This window comes from Molothrus aeneus, chromosome 7 (assembly GCF_037042795.1).
Source record: "Molothrus aeneus isolate 106 chromosome 7, BPBGC_Maene_1.0, whole genome shotgun sequence".
NCBI classification, from domain to species: domain Eukaryota; kingdom Metazoa; phylum Chordata; class Aves; order Passeriformes; family Icteridae; genus Molothrus; species Molothrus aeneus.
Window position 1 is genome coordinate 24,375,786 of NC_089652.1, and position 24,040 is coordinate 24,399,825.

At 40.6% G+C, this 24,040-nt stretch overlaps 1 protein-coding gene across 2 annotated transcripts in view; it reads right to left on the reverse strand.

The window, feature by feature from the left end:
* Positions 1-24,040, reverse strand: part of SMARCAL1 (SWI/SNF related, matrix associated, actin dependent regulator of chromatin, subfamily a like 1) — a 35,230-nt gene that overhangs the window by 5,784 nt on the left and 5,406 nt on the right. For both annotated transcript variants that reach the window (XM_066553434.1, XM_066553433.1), the window contains exons 5-12: positions 23,067-23,117; positions 20,167-20,347; positions 19,021-19,171; positions 16,011-16,169; positions 14,192-14,257; positions 6,341-6,481; positions 947-1,165; positions 94-164 (exon numbers count right to left, since the gene is read on the reverse strand). In XM_066553434.1, the coding sequence (XP_066409531.1) occupies positions 94-164; positions 947-1,165; positions 6,341-6,481; positions 14,192-14,257; positions 16,011-16,169; positions 19,021-19,171; positions 20,167-20,347; positions 23,067-23,117 (1,039 nt within the window). The remainder of the gene's footprint in view (positions 1-93; positions 165-946; positions 1,166-6,340; positions 6,482-14,191; positions 14,258-16,010; positions 16,170-19,020; positions 19,172-20,166; positions 20,348-23,066; positions 23,118-24,040) is intronic.

Sequence of the window (24,040 nt, forward strand, 5' to 3'; positions counted from 1 at the left end):
CCCTGCACTGTTATCTCTCAGGCACTGTCTCCCTGTTCTCAGCAGAAAAGCACATTTTACTGGGCAAGAATGAAGCAGTGACACAGAGCTTACACGACTGAGCGGATTTTGGCTTCTGCTGTTCTGCTGAAGTAGACAAGAAGAGCTTCCTTCTCCTGTTGTTTCTGTAGAAGGAAGAGATAAACAAATCTGAGTCTCAAAAATGCCTTTATGCCTTTTCTCCTTCTTGCTTACAAATCTGGTATTTCTGCAGCTGCCAATAAACACTTTGCTAGGAAAAAAAATCAGCCTAAAAAAGCACAACAATAGGGGCCTGGGGGGGAAGTCTCCTACTCACCATTAGGTACAGCAGATACTCACACAGCCCTGACACCTCCCTCCCTACCTCCCACTCAACTCCTACCAGCTGGATGACATGTGTATCACAAATGCAGTTGTAGCTGAGAAAGCGTGTCCCAACTAAAATGGCAAGGAAAAACCCCCAAGTTCTTACAGAACTGTATTAGCAACCTAGGAGCCTACAACATGCATTTTCCACCCATACAAGGAAAACAAACAAAGAAAGCAAAAATAGACCCTTCGCATTTTTGGCCACTGCTCTGTTCACAACACAAAGAAGTCTGGTTTTGTAGGCTGAATGAGATTACAAGTCTAGACAGGAGAGTAAGTAGAGAGGCAGAAGATATGAAAGACAATTACTAACAAGAGGAAAAAAAAGAGGAAATGGTATTTCACACAAAGGGATAAAGTAGACCACTTAGATCAAAAGCAAATCAAGCTGAGCTAGTTTTGATTGTGCTGTACACTCATTTAAAATTGTGCCTTCACATAAAGGTGTGGCTCTGACCTTTGGAACTCGGGGTACTGCTTTTTCATGAAAAAGTTTTTTAAAATAAAAGTACCTGAAATAGCAATGGCTCATTGCGAAAATAAGTTTCTGACTTACACTTTCATATCCTTTGGCCATCTTCTTTGCTTCAGCTGCCAAGGCAGCTTTGGTCTTTGCACTAATGCCTTCAGGAGCCACCACAACCATTTTGCGTTGCTTTGCTGGAAGCTGGGAAAGCACATCTGACTTCAGACGTCGGATCATGATGGACTCTTCCAGCAAAATTTTCAGTTCAGTTAAGTTGGATGATCCAGAGTAGTCCCAACCCCATGGCATCTGGAAAAGATCAAAGCAGTTATCAGTGTCAAACCTGTAAGAGACTGCTCTGCATACAATCCAAAAGCAGAATAAATTTCCAGGGAATCTGGACAAGGCAAGAACTTGATGGTCAGCAGGAGATTTGACAAAAACAGCCATAAGGTAGAAGTGTACAAACTAATCCACTCAACATGAAAAGGTTACTGACAAGCTTCCCTTCTTCCTATCTACAAGAGCCCAGGGAGGTGCAGGGAAGCAGACTATGCAGAAAGGTGGCAGGAATCCCTTCTCCAGCCCTGTGTCCTGATACTCACTCTCACACAGCAAGGTGTTGCTGCTCTCGACTTGCAGCTTTGAGCAGGCCAAAAGAATTCACTGCTGTTATGTGCAGGCACATTTATCTCAGCTTTAAGCAGAGAGACACACAAAAATATTCTCTACGAGCATGAGGACAAACATCCTTAACCCAGATGCCTTCACAGAGTTGTTACACTTGTCTGACATGCTAGGTCAGAACTGCCTGTTCTCCACTGTGACCCGACTCCTGCTCTGCTTCCTGGCATGCTCTATTTCTGCCATTACTGTGTTTGGCTCAGACTCAAGCAAACCAGAAATAAACTGTGGCCCAAAAGACATTACTCCAAACATTGTCTCCTCAAAGCATCATCACTTCAAAGCTCCTCTGAACAAGCCATTCATTTACTCCTCCTTGAAGCACTCCCCTCTGAAGCTGGCCTATCCTCCAAGATCCTGTGTGCAGGCAATATACACCTGTTCAATTAATCTCAGTTCATCACTTCTCCTACCAGCAACCCCACAGCCTATCTTTTGTTCTCTAAGAAAGAACAGTGGCATCAAAATTGGTACATTCCCCAAAAGAAGCATCTTTCAAACAACTGTCTTTCAGAGAAGAGACCAATACAGTTTTAATGCTGAAGCAAGGGAAAAAAAAAAGAAACCTTTCTGCTACAGTTTCACAAATAAGTATAGGGAATACAGCTACAGGAATACCAAAGACCAAGGTGGGGAGAGAGGTGACATCTTTCTCATAGCTCTAGTTCCAAATAATATTGGCAATGTCCAAAAATACAACCCCTGGTCTTGGAATAACAATCCAAAGTAAGCCATTACATATACCCTCCTGAAATGCATATAATGGAGATGGGAGGAGCCTCAGCAGCTCAATCAGCTACATTAATTGATAAAATAGACTTAACCTTAAATATCTATATTGATTTTGTCTTCCCCAAGAGAAAACTGCTACAACACATAAATAAATGAAAGTAAAAGAGAAAGATTCACTGCATCCTCCATCCTCTCCTAGAATGCATGAGACAAAAAATAAATCATACTAGCCATAAGGTTAGTCATGCTACTGACTGTATTAAGGGGTGGTGCTTGGATGAGAACATGCTGTGGGACAGGAAGAGGAAGAATCAAAAAGCTTATAGGCAAGTAAGACCTCTCTGGTATCCAAAAGTGAATGTTCTTACTTCAGGTTGAGATAAAACAATCTGCAATTCCTATTGCTATATTGTACTGATGTGAACCATTAACTGAATTCAGATTCTGGTACTTATGGCCATCATTAAACTCATCTGACTTAATCTATTCCTACATAATTATGGCACCATCTGATTAGTTACAGTTGGTTCATTAAAACAGGAAACAATTCAAATCATTAATACATAGACAGTTTGAATCCTGTAGAATTAAATCTTGGGCTCTGAAAAGAGCCCAGTGGTGTAGGGCTAGAATTAATAAGCCCACCTGGATCTCAGCCAACCCCTCAAAAAACCAACATGGGTATCACTGCTCTGCTTTCCTGAAACCAAGAGTGCAACACAGATGCATCCCTCAGCTGCATGGAAAGCTAGCTCAAGTCTGCCTGGGTTTGTTAGCTTTAGGCATTCTGCATGAAAGCTGACATTACTGAGCCACAGTCTTTATGCTCCCTTTCTGCATTTCTCAGGCTCCATGGGCCCAGCAGAGCAGATGGAGAGGACCAAGGAGGACTCCCTGGTGCTGTGCCCATCCTCCAAAGCCCACTGCCCACACTGCTCAGTGCACTGGAAGGTGAGTAGGAAGGACCAACATGATTAGGCTGCTCAGCAAGGCCTGCTGTGGGGCCTGGATATCCCTTGGGCTACCTCTTTCCACTTAAAAGCCCATGTTTTCCCACTTTCCACCTCCATAACAAGCATTCACATATGCTTTGTGTCCATGTAGCCAAACTGATTTCAGAAGAGCAGCATCCTCATAAGGCAAAGCACAAGGCACACACAGAGCCAAGACACCATCTACTGTCATGTTAAAAAGCACACACAGGCAGAGTCCCCACAGCATGTTTAAGTTATATGTTGCTTATGGTGCTGGAACGATTTGCAAACAAGGAAACATTCTAGCTCCGTGCTGCACCTAGCTAGTTATAAAGAGAGAATTACTTTTGGAATTATTAAAATTTACTTTAGTATACCCTATTGTGGAAAAGAAAAGAGAGAAAAAAGAGGGACATTTATTTTGCCAAAATACACATCTGGCTTTGATCCATAATATTCCAGAACACATGCTTCCAACTGTGATTTTCTTAACAAATTGTTACAGCATCGTACATGAGTCAGTAAACTTATTACAGTGTTAGCAGAAGCTGCCAAACTCTTACAAATTCAGAGCATGTGCTCAGATAGAAATTACTTAATATTTGCCAACATCAGCCAATTTGAAAAATGAATTCACAGCATGTATTTTGGGAAACAGTCTTGGGACATCTTGTAAATAACGGGTGACATTTCACTTGCTGCATTTTTAAAAGTACAGATGCTGGGAGGTTGAATTAATACTTATAAACTTCTATAACTTTTGTAATCAGAACTGCCAGATATTTGCAATTTTCTTGAAACAGAAACTAGTCAGACTTTAGTTTTAAATTGAACCAATCAGGTTTGCCAAGTTTTCTTTAATCTTATAGTACAATCAGATTTATTATTAATACCAAAACATTTTTACATAACACCCTCATCCTTACACATCTTCAAAAGCCTTACAAAGCCTTTCTGTGCAATTATACTTCCACTCATAATGCTGCCAATTTCAGGATAGAAAGCAGAATTTGAGTATTGACAGCAGAAGTACCACAACAGTTCTTCACAGAGGATGCAACTCCTAACACAGTCTCAGGTTAGAGCTACAGCAACAAATGTCAGGGATATTCCACAGTCATGAAGGAATCAACTACAATCACCTTTTAAATTTTTTGATTGCCAAGTGGATCTGTGGCAACGGATATTCAGCAGTCCCATCTTTTTCTCTAATACCATCTACATCTCTTAATTTCCAGCAGCCCCGCTTCTCCAAACAACCAAATTCCTCCTAGGTTCATGCTATCATTTACTGACATTAACTGGAACAAAATGTCCCAGGTGAGCATGGAGAAGACCAACAATGTTCAAGTGTCTAGGAGAGGCAGATCAAACATAGAAAGAAAATTGTACTAGAAATCCTGACGAGGTTTTGAAGGGAAGCTGATATAGACTGTGACCTCCATGCTGAGTTTCACTGAAGGTTGAGAAGTCATTTACACTGGACACACTATTATAACTGGATCCTGTAAAACAATTTTTTTTTCTTTTATCCAAGGTCCATCTGCCTCATAATTGAAATGACAGCTACTTGTGCAGAACTTTACCCTTAACAGGGCTTATCAAACTCCAAATCTACTTAGACTCACATGCTGCAAATGAACTTTCCTTTTTACTGCAGAAAATCAAAAAGATTAAACTGTATCTCTTCATTTCCCTCTAGGAACCATTCTGAAAGGAATGCTCAGGAAGGAATCTTTCAGTTTTAAAGATAATGAAGCTTACCAGAAGATGTGGCCTTTCCCTCCATATGATTCCTACCATAGATGGAGACCAGGACTGATACTCTGTGATTCTGCATGCTAATGGCCTTTTTCTAATCAATGGCACCAGCACATGACTACCAAAGCCAATTAAGTGCTCCTCTCACTTGCACACTTGGACATACACAGAACAGCACTCCACTGGCTATGAAAGCAAGTGGGCATTCAGATCTAGGAAAAAGGGGATTCAAGAATTTTATATGAGACTGCAGTAAGAATCTTCTTGGTGGAAACTTGGTATATGTTAGCTACCCCAAACAGAAAAGAAAACAAACACAAAAGCACTACAAATAGCTGTAACTATTTTTATGGCATACACTGATGATGTTCAGCTCTCCAATAATATTTTTGAACACTGAAATGGTCATTTGGTGTTTCCTACCACTTTGCTGAACACACTGAATTAGAGCTGTAGGGAGATTTGAGTCCCTCTTTTTTGTCAATGCAACCAGCACAGAAGATCCTAGAGCCTCTGTGTACAGCAGCAACAATTCTTCTCATAGCAGTGTGTGTTCCAACACACAGAACAGACCTAGGGATAGCAAATCCAAGTACAGGTGAGTTGCCCATACCTTGGCAGCAAGGCAGACATTTACTATCATGGCTGCAAATGCTGGCTTTGTGCAAAGCCAAATTCTTGCAGTGGCTGGACTCAGTAACTCTGTGGAAACAACTGCTGAGCAGCTGGCAGAGGAGTTATTTTCAAAATATGCTGAGGATTGCATCCATTTTCTAAATTAGAAGAGGGTGGAATACAAAGATATAGTCTGTAAGTCTTCCATTTTTTACTTACCTGGAGGTATAAAATCCAAAATCCCAAGCAATGAAGTCCTTTATCAAACAGTGACTAAGACTAGGAACTAGGTTTTTTTGTTTGCTCTTTTTAATTTTTTAAAATCAATTATCCTAAATCTGCAGCTGCTTAAAGGCCCCTTAGTTACTCTGCCCCTTTTAAAAACTTGGGAGGGCAAGATCTGATAAGAATAGGCTCTTTTTACCAGTTATGGCCACATTTGTTTCGGGATTTTTTTTCTCCATTTTTATTTCCATGGCTTTCAGGGCAATAAACACTACTGCCTTCACATCTCAGTACTCTTCATCTTCACAGGCCCATCACTGCAGCACCTACACCTCCTCAGCTTACAAACTTTCACAATATAACTTTGCAGAGAAACTTTCTCAAGGAAAGATGTAATATCGTGCAGAAAGAAGAAGGAAGAGAAAGCCTCCACATTTTGCAACAAGCCAGTGCTGTGTGCAGAGCGCCATTTGGCCCTTTCCCAGGGCAGTACCTTCCTGGCGTCGCAGTAGCGCAGCCCGAAGGAGTGGAAGAGCGGGAAGAAGCTGGGCTGCACGGCGGCGATCTGCGTGTACAGCTCCGCGGGCCGCGACATGGCCGGCGTTCCCGAGAGCAGGATCACTCTCTTGGCAGCCTGGGAAAACCAAGCAGGGCATCGTTACCATACAGCTCACAACACAGAAGAACACAGGAAGTCACCACAGTCCTGAAAATAAATCCCAGACCCCCCCGTTCAGGTACCCTAAATGGAAGAGTGCTTCACCTTCACCTATTGCTGCATGAAGACATTCATGCCCAGTACTTCAAACTTCCAGGGACACGCAGTTTCTTAATACTCATCCTCACACTCTAAGAGAAGGGTACATCCATTTTTACTACAGTACTTTCTGAATCAGCATTTACCCACTAGACACATCTTATGCCTGGCTCAGCTTTTCATTTGGCATCAGCTATCCCAGGAAAATGACACACACCCTTGCAGGTACATCCCCACCTCCAAAATAAATTCTCTCATAATAAACCTGCCACAGCAAGCCACAAGCAGACTGTCTTTCTCACAAAAGCAGAAGAGATACAAAGCAGAAGGATTTTTTCCTTACATCTTTGTTTCATTTTTTAAAAGATTATACTAGCAAGGAGAAAAAAATGAAGCTCTCTGACACAGGGCCAGAAGATCTGACAGCCAATGGTGAGTGTAGGCACATCTGGCTGGATACTAGAACATGAGAGAATAAATACAAATCATATAAGATTGTAAAATGTGTTGTAGAGGAGACAGGAAGAGGACAGAAAGCCTGCATCCAAAGTAGGTGCTCCCAAAAATCAGGGGCAAAAATTATACTTTAAAGTAGAGTCTCCAAGATACACTTCTACCTCCATGCCATCACTATTACCTAATTCTATTATTAGATAAAAGCTATGAATTTCTACTGCTGTAAATTCACATACTGTAGTTAAATTACACTTGCCTTGCAATTTCCTACATGGTTTAATGCAGGTTCATTAAAATAACAAAGAGATTGTTGAATGACATCTGTACCAATAGCTCATTCACATTTAAATGAAAAAGAAAATTAAATTCTTTTATCATTTCACTGAGATCAACAAGTCACCCAGATCTATTCAGCTGTTTCATCCACTTACCAACCAAATCGGGTGGAAAAAGAGTTCCGGAAATTAATTCAAGACTTTATCAGCTATTTTTATACAGGTTGTGATCAAGGTGGGACCTGCCTTCTCCAATAGTCCCTACTAAACAGATCAGAGGGAAATGTGATCACCACCAGGATCAGACAATTCCCAAGAACATTTAAAAAAGCAGAAGAGTTACTGAACTAAGTAAGAGAAGAGGTCAAACCTTTGAGCATGTCAGAAGGTGAGAGTTTGCACAAGACAGAGGTGCTGATGCTACTCAAAAGAGGAAGGAGTCACAGAGACCAGAGATACCAAATCCCATGAGGAAACTGATCAAGCAGAAATTAGGTCCTTTTTAAAAATAAGGTAACAGTAGAGGACAACTGAACAGAACCTAGACAATATCTGACACCTAGCAGAAACCTTTGAGGAAGAAACTGACACTACCCTGAGAAATCTGCTAAAAAAGCAAGACAAGCAAGTCCCACAAGTGCAAGAAACCTCCAAATTAAACTTGTTCCTCATGGAACAACAGAAGGTAACTGCCAAAAAAAGGGAAACATGAAGGCAAAGGAAAAAGGAAACATGGGATGACGGACATCTCATGTAAGAAAACTCTGGATCAAGCTAAAGCAAGAACACACTCAAAGCAGAGAGAGACATAATAAATGCAACATAAACCCAACTGTGTTGAAAGGGTTTATGCCATTCTCAAGGCTTTTCTTCTCAGAGGGTGTTCCCTGGGAGCTGCACAAGAAGAGGCTGGAACACTAATTCCCCAGTAGTTAAAACAATTATTCAGGCTCCTTCCCGAGTCCCTAAATAGGTGTCAAAAGAGAGGATGATGAAGTTGCAGGTTATTTGAATTCTAAACTTGTCCAGCTGCTGTTTTGCTGTGTGGAACTTATTTCTGAACAGAGAGGGTATTCAACTACTGCAAGCTCTCACCAAGAGCTGTGACATGTCTTCTAATTAACTATTTAAAGCAAACTGAAAAGTAAAAAAAAAATCAATAAAAACAACAACAATAAAACCAACCAAACCCCAAAAAACACTAACTCTACAAGAGCTGTGAAGAACTTCAGAAATTAATTCCAGAAAATTTCATGGAACATAGGTGGTCTAACTCATTATCCCAAAGGTCCCTTTCAGTTTTAAAACCTGTGACAGATGGAGCTCAAGAAAGAACAGAAGGAAAAGAAAAACCCTAGGACGACAAATTTCCAAGTGTTGAAGGCTGACTTAAATTCTGGATGAAAGAAATGGCTTTGATTCCCATTTCTTTTTCTAGTGGCAACTCATTTTGAATAGATGCCAATAAAGATTTGCTCCTGCAGAGAAGTCTCTACTGATCACTGCTTAATTCTTGTTTCCTGCTGAACCTTCTGTGCTGCCAAGAGTGAGCACGTAGCCTCTTTCTTCAAAGGTCTGTAACAATAATATGGAACAATGCCACAGAAAATAAGATTGCAGGGGCCAGAAAGGACTTTCTAGCAAAATCAGATCTTGTAATCAATTGATACATATTTCCACACAGATGAACTAACATTAGCTGCTCAGTTGCATTTAGGCATGAAGTTCACAGAACTGGTGGAGATCTGGTCTGAAGTTCTCATTTACTAAGTAGCCTAAGACAAATGTGGCTTTGTAGCATTACAAAATATACCAGCAAGAATTAATTCCACAGCTGTGAAAACATTTACAAAAGTCACTTCTGAAAGTCAAAGAATAATTTATTAAATTATGGCACTCACTCTAGAGGTCAAGACCCAGCAACCAACAATTGAAAGGGGAGTAGGTGAGGCAGAGGGGTTATGTGACAGCCAAAGAATTGAACACACAAAGAGCCTCATTAACATACAATGACTGTCTCTGTGTTAAATGGATTTCCCAGCAGGAGCTCTGCCATATGCTATCAGACTGACATACTTTTTTAAATAAGTGTGGCTGGTTCTGGCTGTACATTTACTCATGTCCCCAGTTTTTGCTTACTGTGTCATTTTAAACTGCTTAGCTTAAGAATAGCTTATCCTGCAAAATGAAAAATCTGAGAAGGACCATAATAAAATAATCACCTGATGAAATAGAAGATGTGGTAAAGGGGAAGAGTAGCAGCTGCTTTCATGAGTTTGTTTCTCTACTTCGGCAAGAGATCGGGCTCCGCATTTCTTAAGATGAAATTATTCCAAAAAAATATAAATACTTTTCCCTATTGTTAACTGACATCTAGACAGACAATGTGTGTCAAACAGCAGTGATAAGCTATGACTGAAGCAAATTAAACTGCCTTCCTATTCCAAGAAGGAAAAAAAAATTTGGAAGGTAAGAGCAGATCTGAAGATGAAGCCCTGAGGGTCCACAGCTTCTTCAGTTCCAAGATGAACCTCCTTCTCTCAGCAGGTGACAATAAGGAAAGGTTTATTTATCTAATCCATACAGATTTGTAGCACCTAAAGACAGCTGCTGTTTATTTCCCAACAGAAATAGAAATTTTTGTGTTCCCTCCTCACCTTCTACCTTCAGCATGGACCTGTTTCTCTCCACTATTTTTAAGTTGCTCTATGGCAGCAAGCATAAAAGGTTTAGATTCCAGCCATACAGTGTATTTGGACTCCCATAGCAAAACCAAAGACCTTTAACCCTGTAAACATCAGGATGTGTATCAGACTATTAAATGGAACAGCAGCTCAATGGGAGGAGTCAAATTATTAATATTATCCATGCGTTGGAGAGGAGTGCTCATAGAGACCACACAGAGTATAAGAACATGTAATGCCACTGGAATTTCTGATTAGATAGTACCTTTTATTTATCAGTTTCCAGTGCAGTTCTTCACTACTTATTGTAATGCTTAAAAAAAACCTCACCCATTTTCCATTGGGACCTTCCCTAGTTTCCATGCCTTGCAATATTCCATGCAATTGCATGCAGCACCTTGGCTGGTGAAAATAAGTAGAATCCTTTCCACTCTGGTCCCCAAGAGATCCTACTACAGATCAGTGAAAAACTTTTGTTTTGTTTGTTTCTTCTCCATCCACATCCCTGAGGCCTTGCTGGTTTAAGGATACTGGTAGTATGTATGCTGACTCTCTTATGTTTACGTCTCCAAGCCAGTCTAATCTTAGAAGCAGAAAACAAAATGCTTACAAGAAGTGCAACACTATTGACACTTTCTGCCTCTGAGGGAAGCAGATCCAGGGCAGAGGTGAAGGGAAAAAACAGTATTGTCAGTATGCCTAGGAGAACTTAGTCCCAAACAGAAGACTACAGAAAACAGCAAGATGACAAGCAGGTCCTATTACCAATTGACACAGCTTTGAGTTAGGGGAAAGGACATGCCAGGCCTAACGAGGCCTTTTGGTGACTCAACTACAGCCCAACAGTATGAAGCTATTCTCACTTTGATGTGCATGGAAACAAGACACAAAGATCACTTTGAACACAGCAACCTCTGGCCCCTGAGTACGTGAGAGCTGCTGCAGCTGGGGACAAATCTCAGGCAGCTGCTGGCACAGACCTGCTGGTGTGAAAGCTGGCTGACTTTGAAAGCAGCATTTCTGCCACATGAGCAAACATCAAAGAACTGTTTTCTACTACAGCTTTCAATCCATCCTTCTCCATAATTCTGCAGGGATGCACACAGACTGTGTGCAAACTCTACCACCTCCTTTCACTGAGGCAGACAGAGCATTCTCCCCCGTGTACAAGTCTGCACACCCGCAAGTTTGTACATCCAGTGGGAGATGAAGGGAATAAGATATTTGGCCTAAACATCTTGCTGCTGCTATTTCACTCTATCTTATTGTTCATGCAATTGTAAGTTCCTCTCAAAGTTCTGTCCACTAACAGTAAATTTGTAATAACACGTCTGTATATTTACTCTAAACTAATGACAACCTGGGATAAACCATGAGGCAGTGAGCACAGCCACTGCATACATCCAGCCATTACAAAATTTCTTCCTCTGTCTCAAGCAAAACTTCTCTCAATCTCTGTCAGGGTAGCAGCTAAGTATGTCAGAAAAGATACCGAGTGGTGCACACACAAAATTTGCAGCTTTTGTTAATATTAAAAAGATGTCTAAAAATCCCCAATGGGCAAACTTAGGTGACATGTTTAATACATGGCTTTGGTTGACAATTCCATACCACACTTGCTCTGCAATACATACAAGAGAGCAGGAAAAGATGAATTATGACTGACTGGCTAAAAACACCATTTTGAAAACCTGTCAATATCAGACATAAAAACTAAAATAACACTTTAAATACAGCTTTAAATGCTGTAACAATGAGATAAAGATTTGAGAGGTGGAGATGCAGTTTGGCTATCTAACAAGACAAATTAGAAACTAATATCCAAGGTATGTCATCTTTATTATCAATGTACCAATTTAATCCAATTATTGTGCAGTTCTGTATAAACACTTGCAACAACTATGTATTTCATTTATTATTCAAATGGAGAAGTCGAAAGTGCAGATTCTATCAAGATAAAAAGAATTAATTAAGTATGGATAGAACTGAAAAACATTTTTGTCTCCAAAACATTTTAACTTAGATCTGTCCAGTGTCATTATGGACTCATAAATCTTTACAGCATGTAAGGGCCAAGGATCACATTTCTTAAGTAGGTTTCTTTTTTTTGGACCCTAAAAGTCAGTTCAAGCTTTTATACTTTAGGATATTGAGATCCTCATAGGAAATACCAGCAACTATGGCAATTTCAGATAGTTTAAAGCAGTATTATGCTAACAGTTAGAAGTGGCAATGCTCAGAAGGTAGACAAGGCATGCATTAGCTCCAGGGCCTCTGGTTACAGCACTGGCACAGCTGCACACTGTAACCTTAAGGTAGGGACTGGGGTACAGGAAGCAGTTTTCCTCTCAAGGACTTGCTTATACAGTTACACCTTTTTCTGTTCTCTTCTAAGAGCCCTACTGCTGCTCAAATCATTTTAACATAAAGAAGGCAAGATTAACAATACTATCCTCAGCAGCATGTTTAGTCACATCTCTTATTCAGTAATTTCAAGGTATCATGTAAAAGAATGAAAATACTCCCATTTCTATCCCACTGGCTACTTACTATAGGTATCACATAGTATAGATGTTAGAGTCAGTATTTAAGTGATGAAAGCTCATGATGTTTTGGGAGTTCTTTCAAATACAAAAATATTGGTGTGATGTGTTGTGCCAGGAGTGACCACAGCATCACTCACTAGGAGCTGAAGACACAGCTGCCAAAAGGGATAGTTTTAGAGCAAAATGCCTATGTTGGAAAGCAAGGAGAGAAAAATGGCTATTACAGCAAGTACTTCAGAAATTTTAGTTAGCAACCAGGCAAACAGAATTTACCTGAACATCTAACACAAAACATCTGGTACTGTATGCTCATTGCAGGTGAGATAATGCACCATGTTTCATATGAATATGAAACTCTTAATGCTTTCAGAAGACTGAAATTCAGTTTCAGAAGCATCAGCTCTCAATTCTTTAAGACCAGTGATGTGACAGCACAAAACTGTAAATTCTCAGGAAGTGCATACAGGCAATTAACCTCTGCCTAACAGCTACCATCTTTCACTCTCTTATCTTGCAGCCTGCAAATAATTTTGACAAGCTGATCCTTCCAAAGCTTCAAGTAGCAAAGGATGAGGCTGTTTTTTGAGCATTTTACTCAAAATGAGGGCGAATTTGTTATTTTCCATGATTTTCAGTCATACACTCTAATTACTGTATTTCAAACTGCTCACAGAATTGGACCTCCCACTTAAGCTTCCAAGTATTAAAAGCCTGAAGTGATTTGAAAACTAAGAGAAGAGTCAGGCCTTTAAGGAGAACAACCAAGTTATTCAAGGACAACCATCTTCAGCAAGCCATTAAGAATCTTGCATATTAGAGGTGGTTGCTATAAAGCCATCACAGATCAGATCTTCTCTTTATACATAGTGCTGGTTAATTGCTGAAGAGGAACTGCATCTGCCTTCTTCCAATGTACAACCCCTGCAGTGTCTAGAAACTACCCCTAACTTTAATCTGTACCTGTTAGAGGCTACCAGGGTGAGTTTGATTCTTTCATCCCAGGACAACAGACAAACATTAGAATTTACATTTCTCCTGGTATCTTATAATTGACTACTGCCTCCCTTCTGTGGGCCACTTGTCCCACTAACCTCACATTCTGCCATTTTCCAGCAGCTCTGTACATATAACCAGAGGGAATGCTCCTAAGCCCTAGCCACACAAATACATTGGAAGCCTGCAGTAACAGTCTAGAACCCTAAAACCAGGGAAGGGCCCTAGGCAATGCCATTCTGACATGCAGCAGCAATCTGTGTACCAAGAAGTAACTGATAATGATTATTTTCATTTAACAAGCTATTTTGACACCACTATATTCTGTCTACTCTCCCTGAATACATTCAGTAAGTTCTGACATTCTATTCTCCCTGTCATGACAGAACTCATCAGCAGCACTACCACAATTATATCGAGCTTTTGAAGTTGTTTTGTTAGGTTTTACCGTCTGATATTTGTATGGAAACAAGTGGTAAAGCCAAATTTCAGTCTTGGATCTACACTATTACCCAGATTTCCCCTTAAACACCAAAAGAATTCAGCTGCTGGCTCCTAAACCTGCTAAGTGGAGCTACACTGCCCTGGGAGCCTGAGGTTAGCAATCAGAGCTTTGGCACCCAGCATACACACCTTGAGTAGAGGCATGGCAGCTTGGCAGCGTGCAGTTTTTGTGTTCTTCAGGAAATGAGATTCATCCTGAAACAAAACAAGCATGAAAGCAAAGTCAGTTCAGATCCATAGTCAAAATGCAGGTTACAGAACAAATTCCCAGTGTTCTCAGCTATCTAGCATTAGAGGCCTTTCATTCAGGATATTTCAGGCACTGGAATAGTCACATTAAATTCTAAACAAAAAGACAGGATGCAGAGTAGCAGGCTTCCTGCACTCAAACCTGCAGCTGCAATCAAATGGAACAAAATCAAACCTTGCAGGCATGAATCATAGATGAACACCAAAAAAAGTGAGCAGAGGGGGCTGGAGAGGGAAGGAGAAAGAGGAATATTATTTCCATAACTGATACTCATTTGCCCCTATGTATCTTTTAAATGCAGCAAACATAGGAGGCCTATACAGTGCCAGTTCCCTTAATAAGGGTTAATGCAAATGATAAGGAAAAAAGAAATCTAATTAAGATCCAACTGTTCTGCTGATAGGGCTCACCAGGTGGGTAATAGTCTCCTACTCCAGACATCACCCTCAAATGGGCTTCACTTCTACTGCTACAGTAAGGCAGAATTTAAGGCACAAAAAGAGTTGGCACCCTCCAAGGGTATATTCTCATCTTTCCATGTGTGTAGAAACAAGCATGCAAAGACAATGTAACTGCTCAGCCTCTCAGGCACAGCCTTCTCCCTCCCAAATAACAAATAAGCTACATTAATTTTCCCAGCTACCAAAAGAAGAGTGGAAGAAAAAGCAGAAAAGCTCAGCACACAGCAGGACTACTCTCATCTGTAAAAACCTACCAAGGGTCCAAATTTGAACATATAAACACACAGAAAGAACATCTGCCATTTCAGGGTTGGTTAAAAGTTCCAAGGCAGTAGCCTCGAGCCTAAAAAAATAATAATCTGCATTTCCACCTTGACAGAATGTTTAGTCAGTGTGTGTAGGAGACAAAATATAAAAATGAAAACGATCAGTTCCCCCATGAGTAGCTTGGTCTCCAAAGAACTCCATCTATTACCACATTCCCATCTGATGCTGAGAAACAGAAAGACTAATATGTTCCAATTGTCATGATCTTTGGGCAGGTGTGTGTGTGCTGAAAACCAGACTGAGAACATCAAATACTCATAGTAAGCTACAAATACACTTTTGCTCTCTATTGATCCAAGCTGGATTTGAAACACTAGATGTTTTGAATTTTTAGTAACTGAAATCCAGAAAAATGCCATTTACTGTGGCTCTATAAAAAGATAAAAACTGGAATTTGAAGTAATTTACAAAAGAAACTGTACAAATGATCAAAGAAGGCTTAATGCAGATTGTCAGTTGAACACAAGCTAAGGGAGATGTTTTTGATGCTTTACCCACATACTTGATGTTGAAAGGTTATCTGGTTTACTGGATAAACACTAACACCACCCTGAAGTCCAAGACTTAAGAAGATACAATTCCATGACTACTATGTGGTATTGACACACCACATTAAACACTTTTCTCTCCAGCAGAGGACATGACCAAGCACAGTGGAATCAGAGAGGCACCATAACCAGTAAAAGTGAAAACAGAGCCTTAGGAATCACAAAGGAATTAAACTCTACTAGTTATTTCAAAAGGTTTCAGAGAAACCTCATGCTTGTACTCATGAAGACAGCTGTGATCACAGCCACAATTACAAGATACTTTCAGTCCTAAATAAGGCCCACTTCACACTTCTTTGCTGTAAAAAGGCTACCCCATTTGCAGCATACAATTAACTTGAAGATTTTCATGTATCACTTACAACAATAACTACTTGGAATGTGCTCTTAAGTTGCTTGTCCATCCTGCTGAGGAGATCAAAACTGATGATGTTGATCAAGCTTCCTGTTAGGTTGTCTTTCCCACTCACTATGACATTGGTGCTTCCTGGACTCAAGGATGGAAGCCATCTGTGGAATGCCTGGAGGAAGAGGAAAGAAATTAATTTTTTTCTGGTGCTTATCTTCTTTGTCAAGATCCCAAAGCACTACACAGAATATCCTCATGAATATTTAGAGCATGGACCCACCCCATCCACCATTAGAATCACTTTGGAGCACAGTAAGGGTAAGCAGCCTTCCCATGGCAACCTCCCTGGTAATGGGAAAATCAAGAACAGAACTCAGGCTACAAGGCAACATCTACTTTATATAGCAAGGAAAGCTCAAACCCTATTCCTTCTTACTGGGAAAAAAAAACACCAACAAACAAAAGGAAAACAAACCAACCCCAGTAATACCCCAAAAAACCAAACAAAAATCTGATCTTTAGTGGAAATGTGCATAACTTCTTGAGAAAGGTACCTGCTATGCTCAGAGCCAGAGAATACTGTGACCACTGCTTACAGTAAAATTTAGTTTTCCCACTCAACAGGATACCTATAGCTGTGAAACACAGACTTCTAAGCAATAAACATCTATGACTATAGCAATGTTTACTCCATGGTGAGGGTGAAGTACAACTCGTCCAGATGAACAAAACCCTTCCACTACCTCCTCTTCTTAAAAAGTCCACCAAAAAAACCCCAAAACCAAAAAAACAAAACCAAAATGAAAAGATCAAGTTGACAACACACCAGCTGCTCTATGACAGCAGCTGAAATTCATGTGGTAATTGTCATTCAATCAACCTCTTGAAATGCTCCACACACCAGAGCAAGATATCCTCCCCCAAACCCATCTGTTAGCCAGACCACCCACCCTTTCCCTTGTAATTCTGTCCCCAGTGACACCAAGCTCTCTGCAACATTTCAGTTCTCCTGATGTTGCTCTGCAGAAAACTGTCTGGGCCCATCAGGATCTGGTCCCCACAGAAATGTAACCAAATGGTGACGAGAAATGGCATCTCTGTCTCTAGGAGCTTTGCCTGTTGAAATCCCACAACCACAATCATTCCTCTCCACTGTTCAGCAATCTCATGCAGCAGCAGGAGCAGTGAAAAGTGAGCTTCTCACATTGCTCAGTGTGTGAGAAAGTAACAATGAACTATCCTTCTCCACTCACTGAAAGCACCACCAAATGAGCAAATGTGCAGGCAAGGTGAGATACCACCCAAAAAAGGATGTGCTTGACACCACATCAGAATTTAAAACAAAGGTGGCAGCAAAGGAAAGTACCTGGAAACTCCTACTGTACTGCTCTCTCCTTTATTAAAGGACATGGGAATAATTTACACCATAAAATTGATCCTGAACTTTTTATGGGGTGCTGACCTTAGTCCACAAGAAGTGCTATGAAACTACACTGTTAATTATTTAATTTTTAATGCTGAACTCTAAATGCATATGGGTGCAACACTTCAGATCCAAGAGTACCTTGTCCCTTCCCATGGTACCTTGACTATAAAGTCACTCAGTGACCTGAGCAGAAAGCCAAAATACAACACTGATATTGCTAAGATGAAGAAAATTTCTGCTGATTCGGTTCCAGAGACACCACAAAAGCTTGTACCATTACAATACAACACATCTGTACAAGAATGAACTGAGTAGATTACAGACTATAATAAATTTCACCTTCTGAATTTCTGTGACACATTTTTCTTACGTCCACATCCATCACATACTCAGAAATCAAGCAGAGCTCTAAAGCAAGTGTCCTAACAAAACATCTCCTACAAGAGCCTCCTGGGCAGCTGGGGGTAGGGGAAGGAAGAAATTAAGCACTCAAATTAAAAAAAAAACAAACAAACAACTAGACAAAAATGCCTCATATTTCTTAAATCTCCTGAAGCAGAATGTAGAAGTTTATTTGCAGTTGCCCAATACTTCAGGAAACCTAGGCACAAATTGTTCCTGGTAGATATCCGACTGAAGCAATGGATTCAGGTTAGGGGCTGTCCCACAGGTCTACAGACCTTGAGATTTCAAGTATGATGAGCATCACTCCCTTTCTCAGTAAACAACTTTATCTTCTTTTCACCCTGCATTTTGTTGCACTACTGGATAATAAAACTCACACCAAGATGCTCTAACAACCTGGTTATAGTACAAAACCAGTAAATCCAAATCAATACTTTTCTCATCAATGTCACATTCCCGGAATAGCTAAACTCCCACCTCCTCCTTCTCTGGAAAGAATTCACTGACCTAAAAGCTCTGTCTCACCTTTTTCTCCCACAGTGAACATTTCACTAGCCTATGGCAACCCAACAGCCTCAGTGTACAAACTATGGCAGTGATTTATTTCAAGACACATTTCTCAGCCATACAAGCTTTCTTGGGCTTTGACCAACATTAATAAAGGACTCAGGGGAGTCAGCAGCATACACTGGACAGGCCAAAAGACATATGACAGACAATGATGATGATGATAATGGGGCTTTCTGAACAGAATGGAGAATCCTAGCATCTGGGACTCTGTTCTAGCCAAGGAACTGGCAAATACTGCTATGATGAGCTCAAATACCAGACAATTGCTTGAATGTAACTATTATCTTTGACACTGATGAGTAAAATGCCCACTTGGAGCCAACTGACTTGCAGGAAAAAAAGTTAACAGAGGGTCAGAGGACACACTTTCTCTAGCTGTCCCTTTTCCCAAGAGATCAGCTGGACTACAAAAAGAAAATCAGCCATTAAAAAAAAAAATAGGCATATACCATACAGTCAATGCCAAGCATTTTCCCACCATCATCAAGTTTCTAAATCAGTACATTTTTTTGGGTTTTTTTCCTTAATACATTCAGAAGTTTAACTTTTGCAAAGCACAATACAGTCTAACCATCCCACAGGCTCTTCACTGACCCCGTGCACATGGCCAAGCCCACAGTACCTCTGCCCAGGTAAACCTCACAGAAGAAGGAGTGACCACCAGCAAGGGCCATTCCTGCTGGTAATAGGCAGCAATGCAGATGGCCTGGATGGTCTTGCCCAGGCCCATGTCATCCGCCAGGAGCAAACGTCCCTTTCTGGAAATTGCAAAACTGGGGAAAACAGAGAGGGAAAGAAGAGTCAAGAAATGGGTTACTAACTGGCAACCAAGATGAGCACAAGTAATGACCAAGCCTCTGATGTGGATCACCTGGAAGTGATCTGGGTTCTTCAGTAAACCTGGATTTTCTTCCTTAGTCTTCATACAAATGAGCAGCTCCCACAAATCTCTCAAAGCTTGGAAACTCCTTAACAGAGTGGTTCAGCTCAGTTCATCTCTCAAACCTTGGAAACTCCTTAACAGAGTGGTTCAGCTTAGTTCTTAGAGATTTTGATTTCATATGAGAAGTAGTCTGAAGACCTTACAATTATTTAAAGCACATTTTTTCCATTATATTACTTACATTGTGTTCCAGAGTTCATTCTGGCTAAGGAATTATTACTAAAAACAATAGCAATTTAAGACCATTAAGTACAGACTGTCCTGGACTGCATATTGAAATCAACAACTATTGATCATATATGATGGGGATAGGGACATTTAAACTTTTATCTGTACATATAATTAGTAATTTTAAATGGTTTAGGGCTTAGGTCCCATTTCTTGGTCCCTTCCCATGTGTATTTAGTATTCAAAAAACAACAACAACAGAAGAGATGCACTTGGGAAAAAAAACAATTATGTTACAAAATAAAAAATCATATGACAAATATGTACATACTGAATCACAAGAGGGAGATCAGAGATGTATCATTTGATCAATTTTTTAGGCTAACAAAATACTACTTTCCACCTGACTCATGATGAATTCTATCTAGAAATAAAACAGATGTGTCACCCAAAAAATAATAAAAAATTCAAAAATAAATCCCAAACAAGCCATCCTATACCTAACAATCAAAAGCCCAAAGTGGCAGAGTGTATAATAGACCCAGACTCTAGAGAAATGCAGAGCCCTCCATGGACAAGAAGGCAATCTGTGCACCAATAAAAACGACACAATTCTAGACAAGGACTAGCACTTAAGAGCATGCAAAAAGGACATACTTCACACCTTCCCGCTGAAAGGGCATGAGGCTCATCACAATTTTGGAGTCCACTCCTGAAAGGTCAGCATCAGGAATGTCTGTCAGTGATGGAGATCTCTGGAGCTGAGCAGCAAAGGTCTTAATTACTGCTTCAGGCAGTGGCTCCACTTCTACGGACACAAGGTTCAGTAACACTTGCACTGCAAAGAACAGAGCACTTCATTATCTGAAGGACAACATACATACAACTTCCACTATGGATCTCAGGACACAACCCTCAACCTTGTCAAAAATATCATCTCCTATCCTGAAACAGCTCACAGAAATCATGGCATCATGCACAGGTGTCAGCCTGGCCTCTTCCCTAAAGTTTATTTCAGAACCACATGATGAATCACATCTCCTCCCCTCTTACTTAGACTTGATTATAAAAAACTGCAACTCTGATGCCATCATTCAGAGACGATTGCTACTAATACAGCTGGAGCTGGATTATTCATGCTCAGGGCACCTCAGGGCACACTTTACTCAGAAGTGAAGTACAGATTTGAACAAAAGAGCTCCTGAAGCCTAGAAAGCAGGAGCATCTTTATCTCAACCTTGGGATTCTGTACCTCTGAGGTGCCCACCATGCCAAAACCATCAGAAATGACCCAAGACAGTAACCTAAAGAATATAATTCATCTTCAATTTCGAAAACTCTCTTCTCCTCCTGTTCCCTGAATTCACACAGTTGGGTTCTGCCTCTACTTTACCACGCTTATTTACCACACTGGGTAAGAAAACAGGAAGCACCTCAAGACTCAGAGAAACAGCTCTTGTACCACCAGCAGCAGCAGCACTCCAACAGCCATCCTTCAGGACCTACAGCACCTCCCTGCCCAGCTGCTCTTCTCCTGGACAGAAGCAGCTTACAGGCAGCCACTTCAGTTCCTCAGTACTAGTGTTCCTTCACCCATGAAGCCTCACAACTTTACCTTCCCAGTTCAACTAAAGGGATCCCCAGCATCCATTATGCCAAGACCTCAGAGCCTTCATCTTTTCATCCCACACATCATAACCAGAGCATCTAGCCAATTCTCCTCCTGGACAACCTTATTTTAGTCCCCTCCAGCAGCCTCTGTATCCCATCCCCCCAAAAATAAAAGTGTTTCTTTTTAATCCAACAGTTAATTTCTAAGCAAATTAACACCAGTTTTAAACATGCAGTGAGCTGTAACCAGGAGAACTTATTAAATAATTTTTGTCCAGTGACTATGAAATCAAAGACACCTCTACACTAGGAACACAAATGCAAGGGCACAAATTTTTATTGCAGGAAGCAGCTTCCTTTTTTTTTTTTCTTTAATAGTGGTTTGTATATGAAGTCCAGAAGGCAAAAAAACCCTGCTTGGAAAAACAACTAAAATAAGAACTCACTATACCAGCAGTAAATGCACGAGAATTCAATTAGGTATTTTTGTTTCAGTCGTCTCCAAGAGGAAAACAGCAGGATGGACCCCTGCCATATAAAGGGGGAAAGCAATTCCAAGAAATATACATATGAAAAGATTTCCATTTGTGGTTGGGCAATGACCAAACTTTTAAAACTCTCTGGTTTAATTTATACTTCTTCAATAGTAGGAACTCTCTCCATCCAAAGAACAGCACAAGCTTGTTATTACACTCACAGACTGAGCTGTGTGTTAGCATAATTGCTACAATTTGCTCACTGATAATTCTGTTGCTATTGTTCTGTACATGAGCTGGGAGAGTGATTAAGATATATCTGCCACCAGCATGATTCATCCAACAGACAGTTTTTAGTGAAGTGACCTTTATATAAAGATGACTGAGCAACTAGGCAAAGAGACATTAACCTCTACAAACAGTTCCCAGCTAACAGATCTCTCTGCTGGAAATGGCATCCAGCCTAAATTCTCTTTTTTTAATTTTGATGTAGGCAAATGAACAGGCAACAAAGCAAATGCTGCTCCTCTAAAAGGCACGTGCTGGAATCCTCAAATGCCCTCACAAATTACACGCTGCAAGATTCATGGAATTATTTTCCTTTCCTCAAATCTGTGGGATTCTGAATACCTCATGTAATGTGTACAACTCCCAGCCAGCATGACTGATCCTATGACAGACTAGGAGGTGATGTGTCTGCTCACACTGCCTGGAACATGCTACAGGATCAGGCCATTTGCATGTACAAAAGGCCTTTTGACCAAATTGTGAGCGATCATCAGCACTCAGCAAAATCAGGAAATGTCAACATCCCAACCCTGCAGTTTCATAACAGTCTCCTCCAAGACACACTCACTTGTTTCAGGACTTGGCCTTCCTACACAGCCCCACCACATGGCTTTCAGCCCTACAACCATTACTAATGTTATTAAGATATGCATCATAGAAGCAGGCACTTACTCAATTATTCAACACATTCTGGTATCCCATGGAAGAAGCCCATGCTGGAGAACAAGTACTCTGAGAAACAGCATTTCACTTCTGAAAAACTCACACTTCCTAAGGATGTGCAGAGAGCACCTGGCTTATTATCCTTCTGGAACTTACCCCAACCAAATTCCACAGCCAAAACCCCTCACATGAGCACTGAAGCAAACACAGCATGCTGACTGGGATGATAAATAATAATCTATAAAACTTGTGTAATGCTATTCATCTCAAAGCACTCTATAATCTCAATTAAACATAAAAACCTGAGAAGCAGATGTGCTAGAAGCATGCTGCAGAGACTGGATGATTCTGCAAAGTTGCATCTATAAGCAAAAAAAAACATACCAAAACACAGTTCTACATTTCAGCTTGGCAAGTCACAGTTTCAGCAGGATTATACAGATACATAAAGGCAAAAAGCAATAGACAGAAACTGATGCACAGGAAGTTCTCCTTCACTGGAGAAACACAGCTACTCACTTAGTTTGGGGTAATCCTCCAGCAGGAAATTCCACTTTCTGGTATTCATATCTGCAATAGTTACAACAAACACTGTCATAAGTCTCTTTTGAAAAAAGACTGAATTCTCTGTCCATAGGAACATGTCTATCTACCTACATCCTCTGCATTTCAAAACCGTTTTAGAAGAACTGTTACCTTGATCTAAATCAATTCTCCTCTCTTTGCTGTCATGTTAAGCTGTTAGTTTGGAGAAGATTTAAAAGTATGACCACACATGAAATGGTGGCATCACCAGAGCAAGCCAAGATCAGCTTTCCTAATGAACCCATCTGCTCAAGGATTTTGGCAACCATTTTTCTTCACTGCAAGAAGGGACGAAGAATGTGTGCAAAGTTTCTGCTTGCAAACCAACAAACCCTGACTTCAGTCAGTAAAACAATCACTTTCAGTTGTGCCTCGATACCCCAGAGTCGAAGTGCTCAGGAGGGTGCAGGAGGAAATTCATCAATATCCAAATTTAATGCCAGACCTATCTGGAATGCTTATCCCTGGGTAGCAGCTGTATGCAACACCAGGGAAAGAAGACTGAATTCAGAGTCAGGTGAAGGCAGAACAAGGAAGTGGGGCCCTGCCCAAAGAACTAGAGCTCCAGAATTTCTTCTCCATGCTGTCACTGCCTTTCTGTGACACCGCGCATGTCACCTCATCACTGTGTCTCATTTCCCAAATTACAAGTGGGAAAAAAATTATATTTACTATAGCAATCTGAATGCCAACATAAAAAGCGCTCTACAGTTACACTTGCCTTGAAAACATTGGTAAAACTCCTGGCAAACTAAATCTGCTCAGGCAGTTGCAGCCACTGTACACCACAGTAAAGCAGAAGTAAGAGAACATCCAGCTGCATTTGATAATAAAGACAAGAACTTTGCACGGTCTCCATACTGCTGGCAGACTGTCAGCACAACCCACCTCATTTACAGAATTTACAG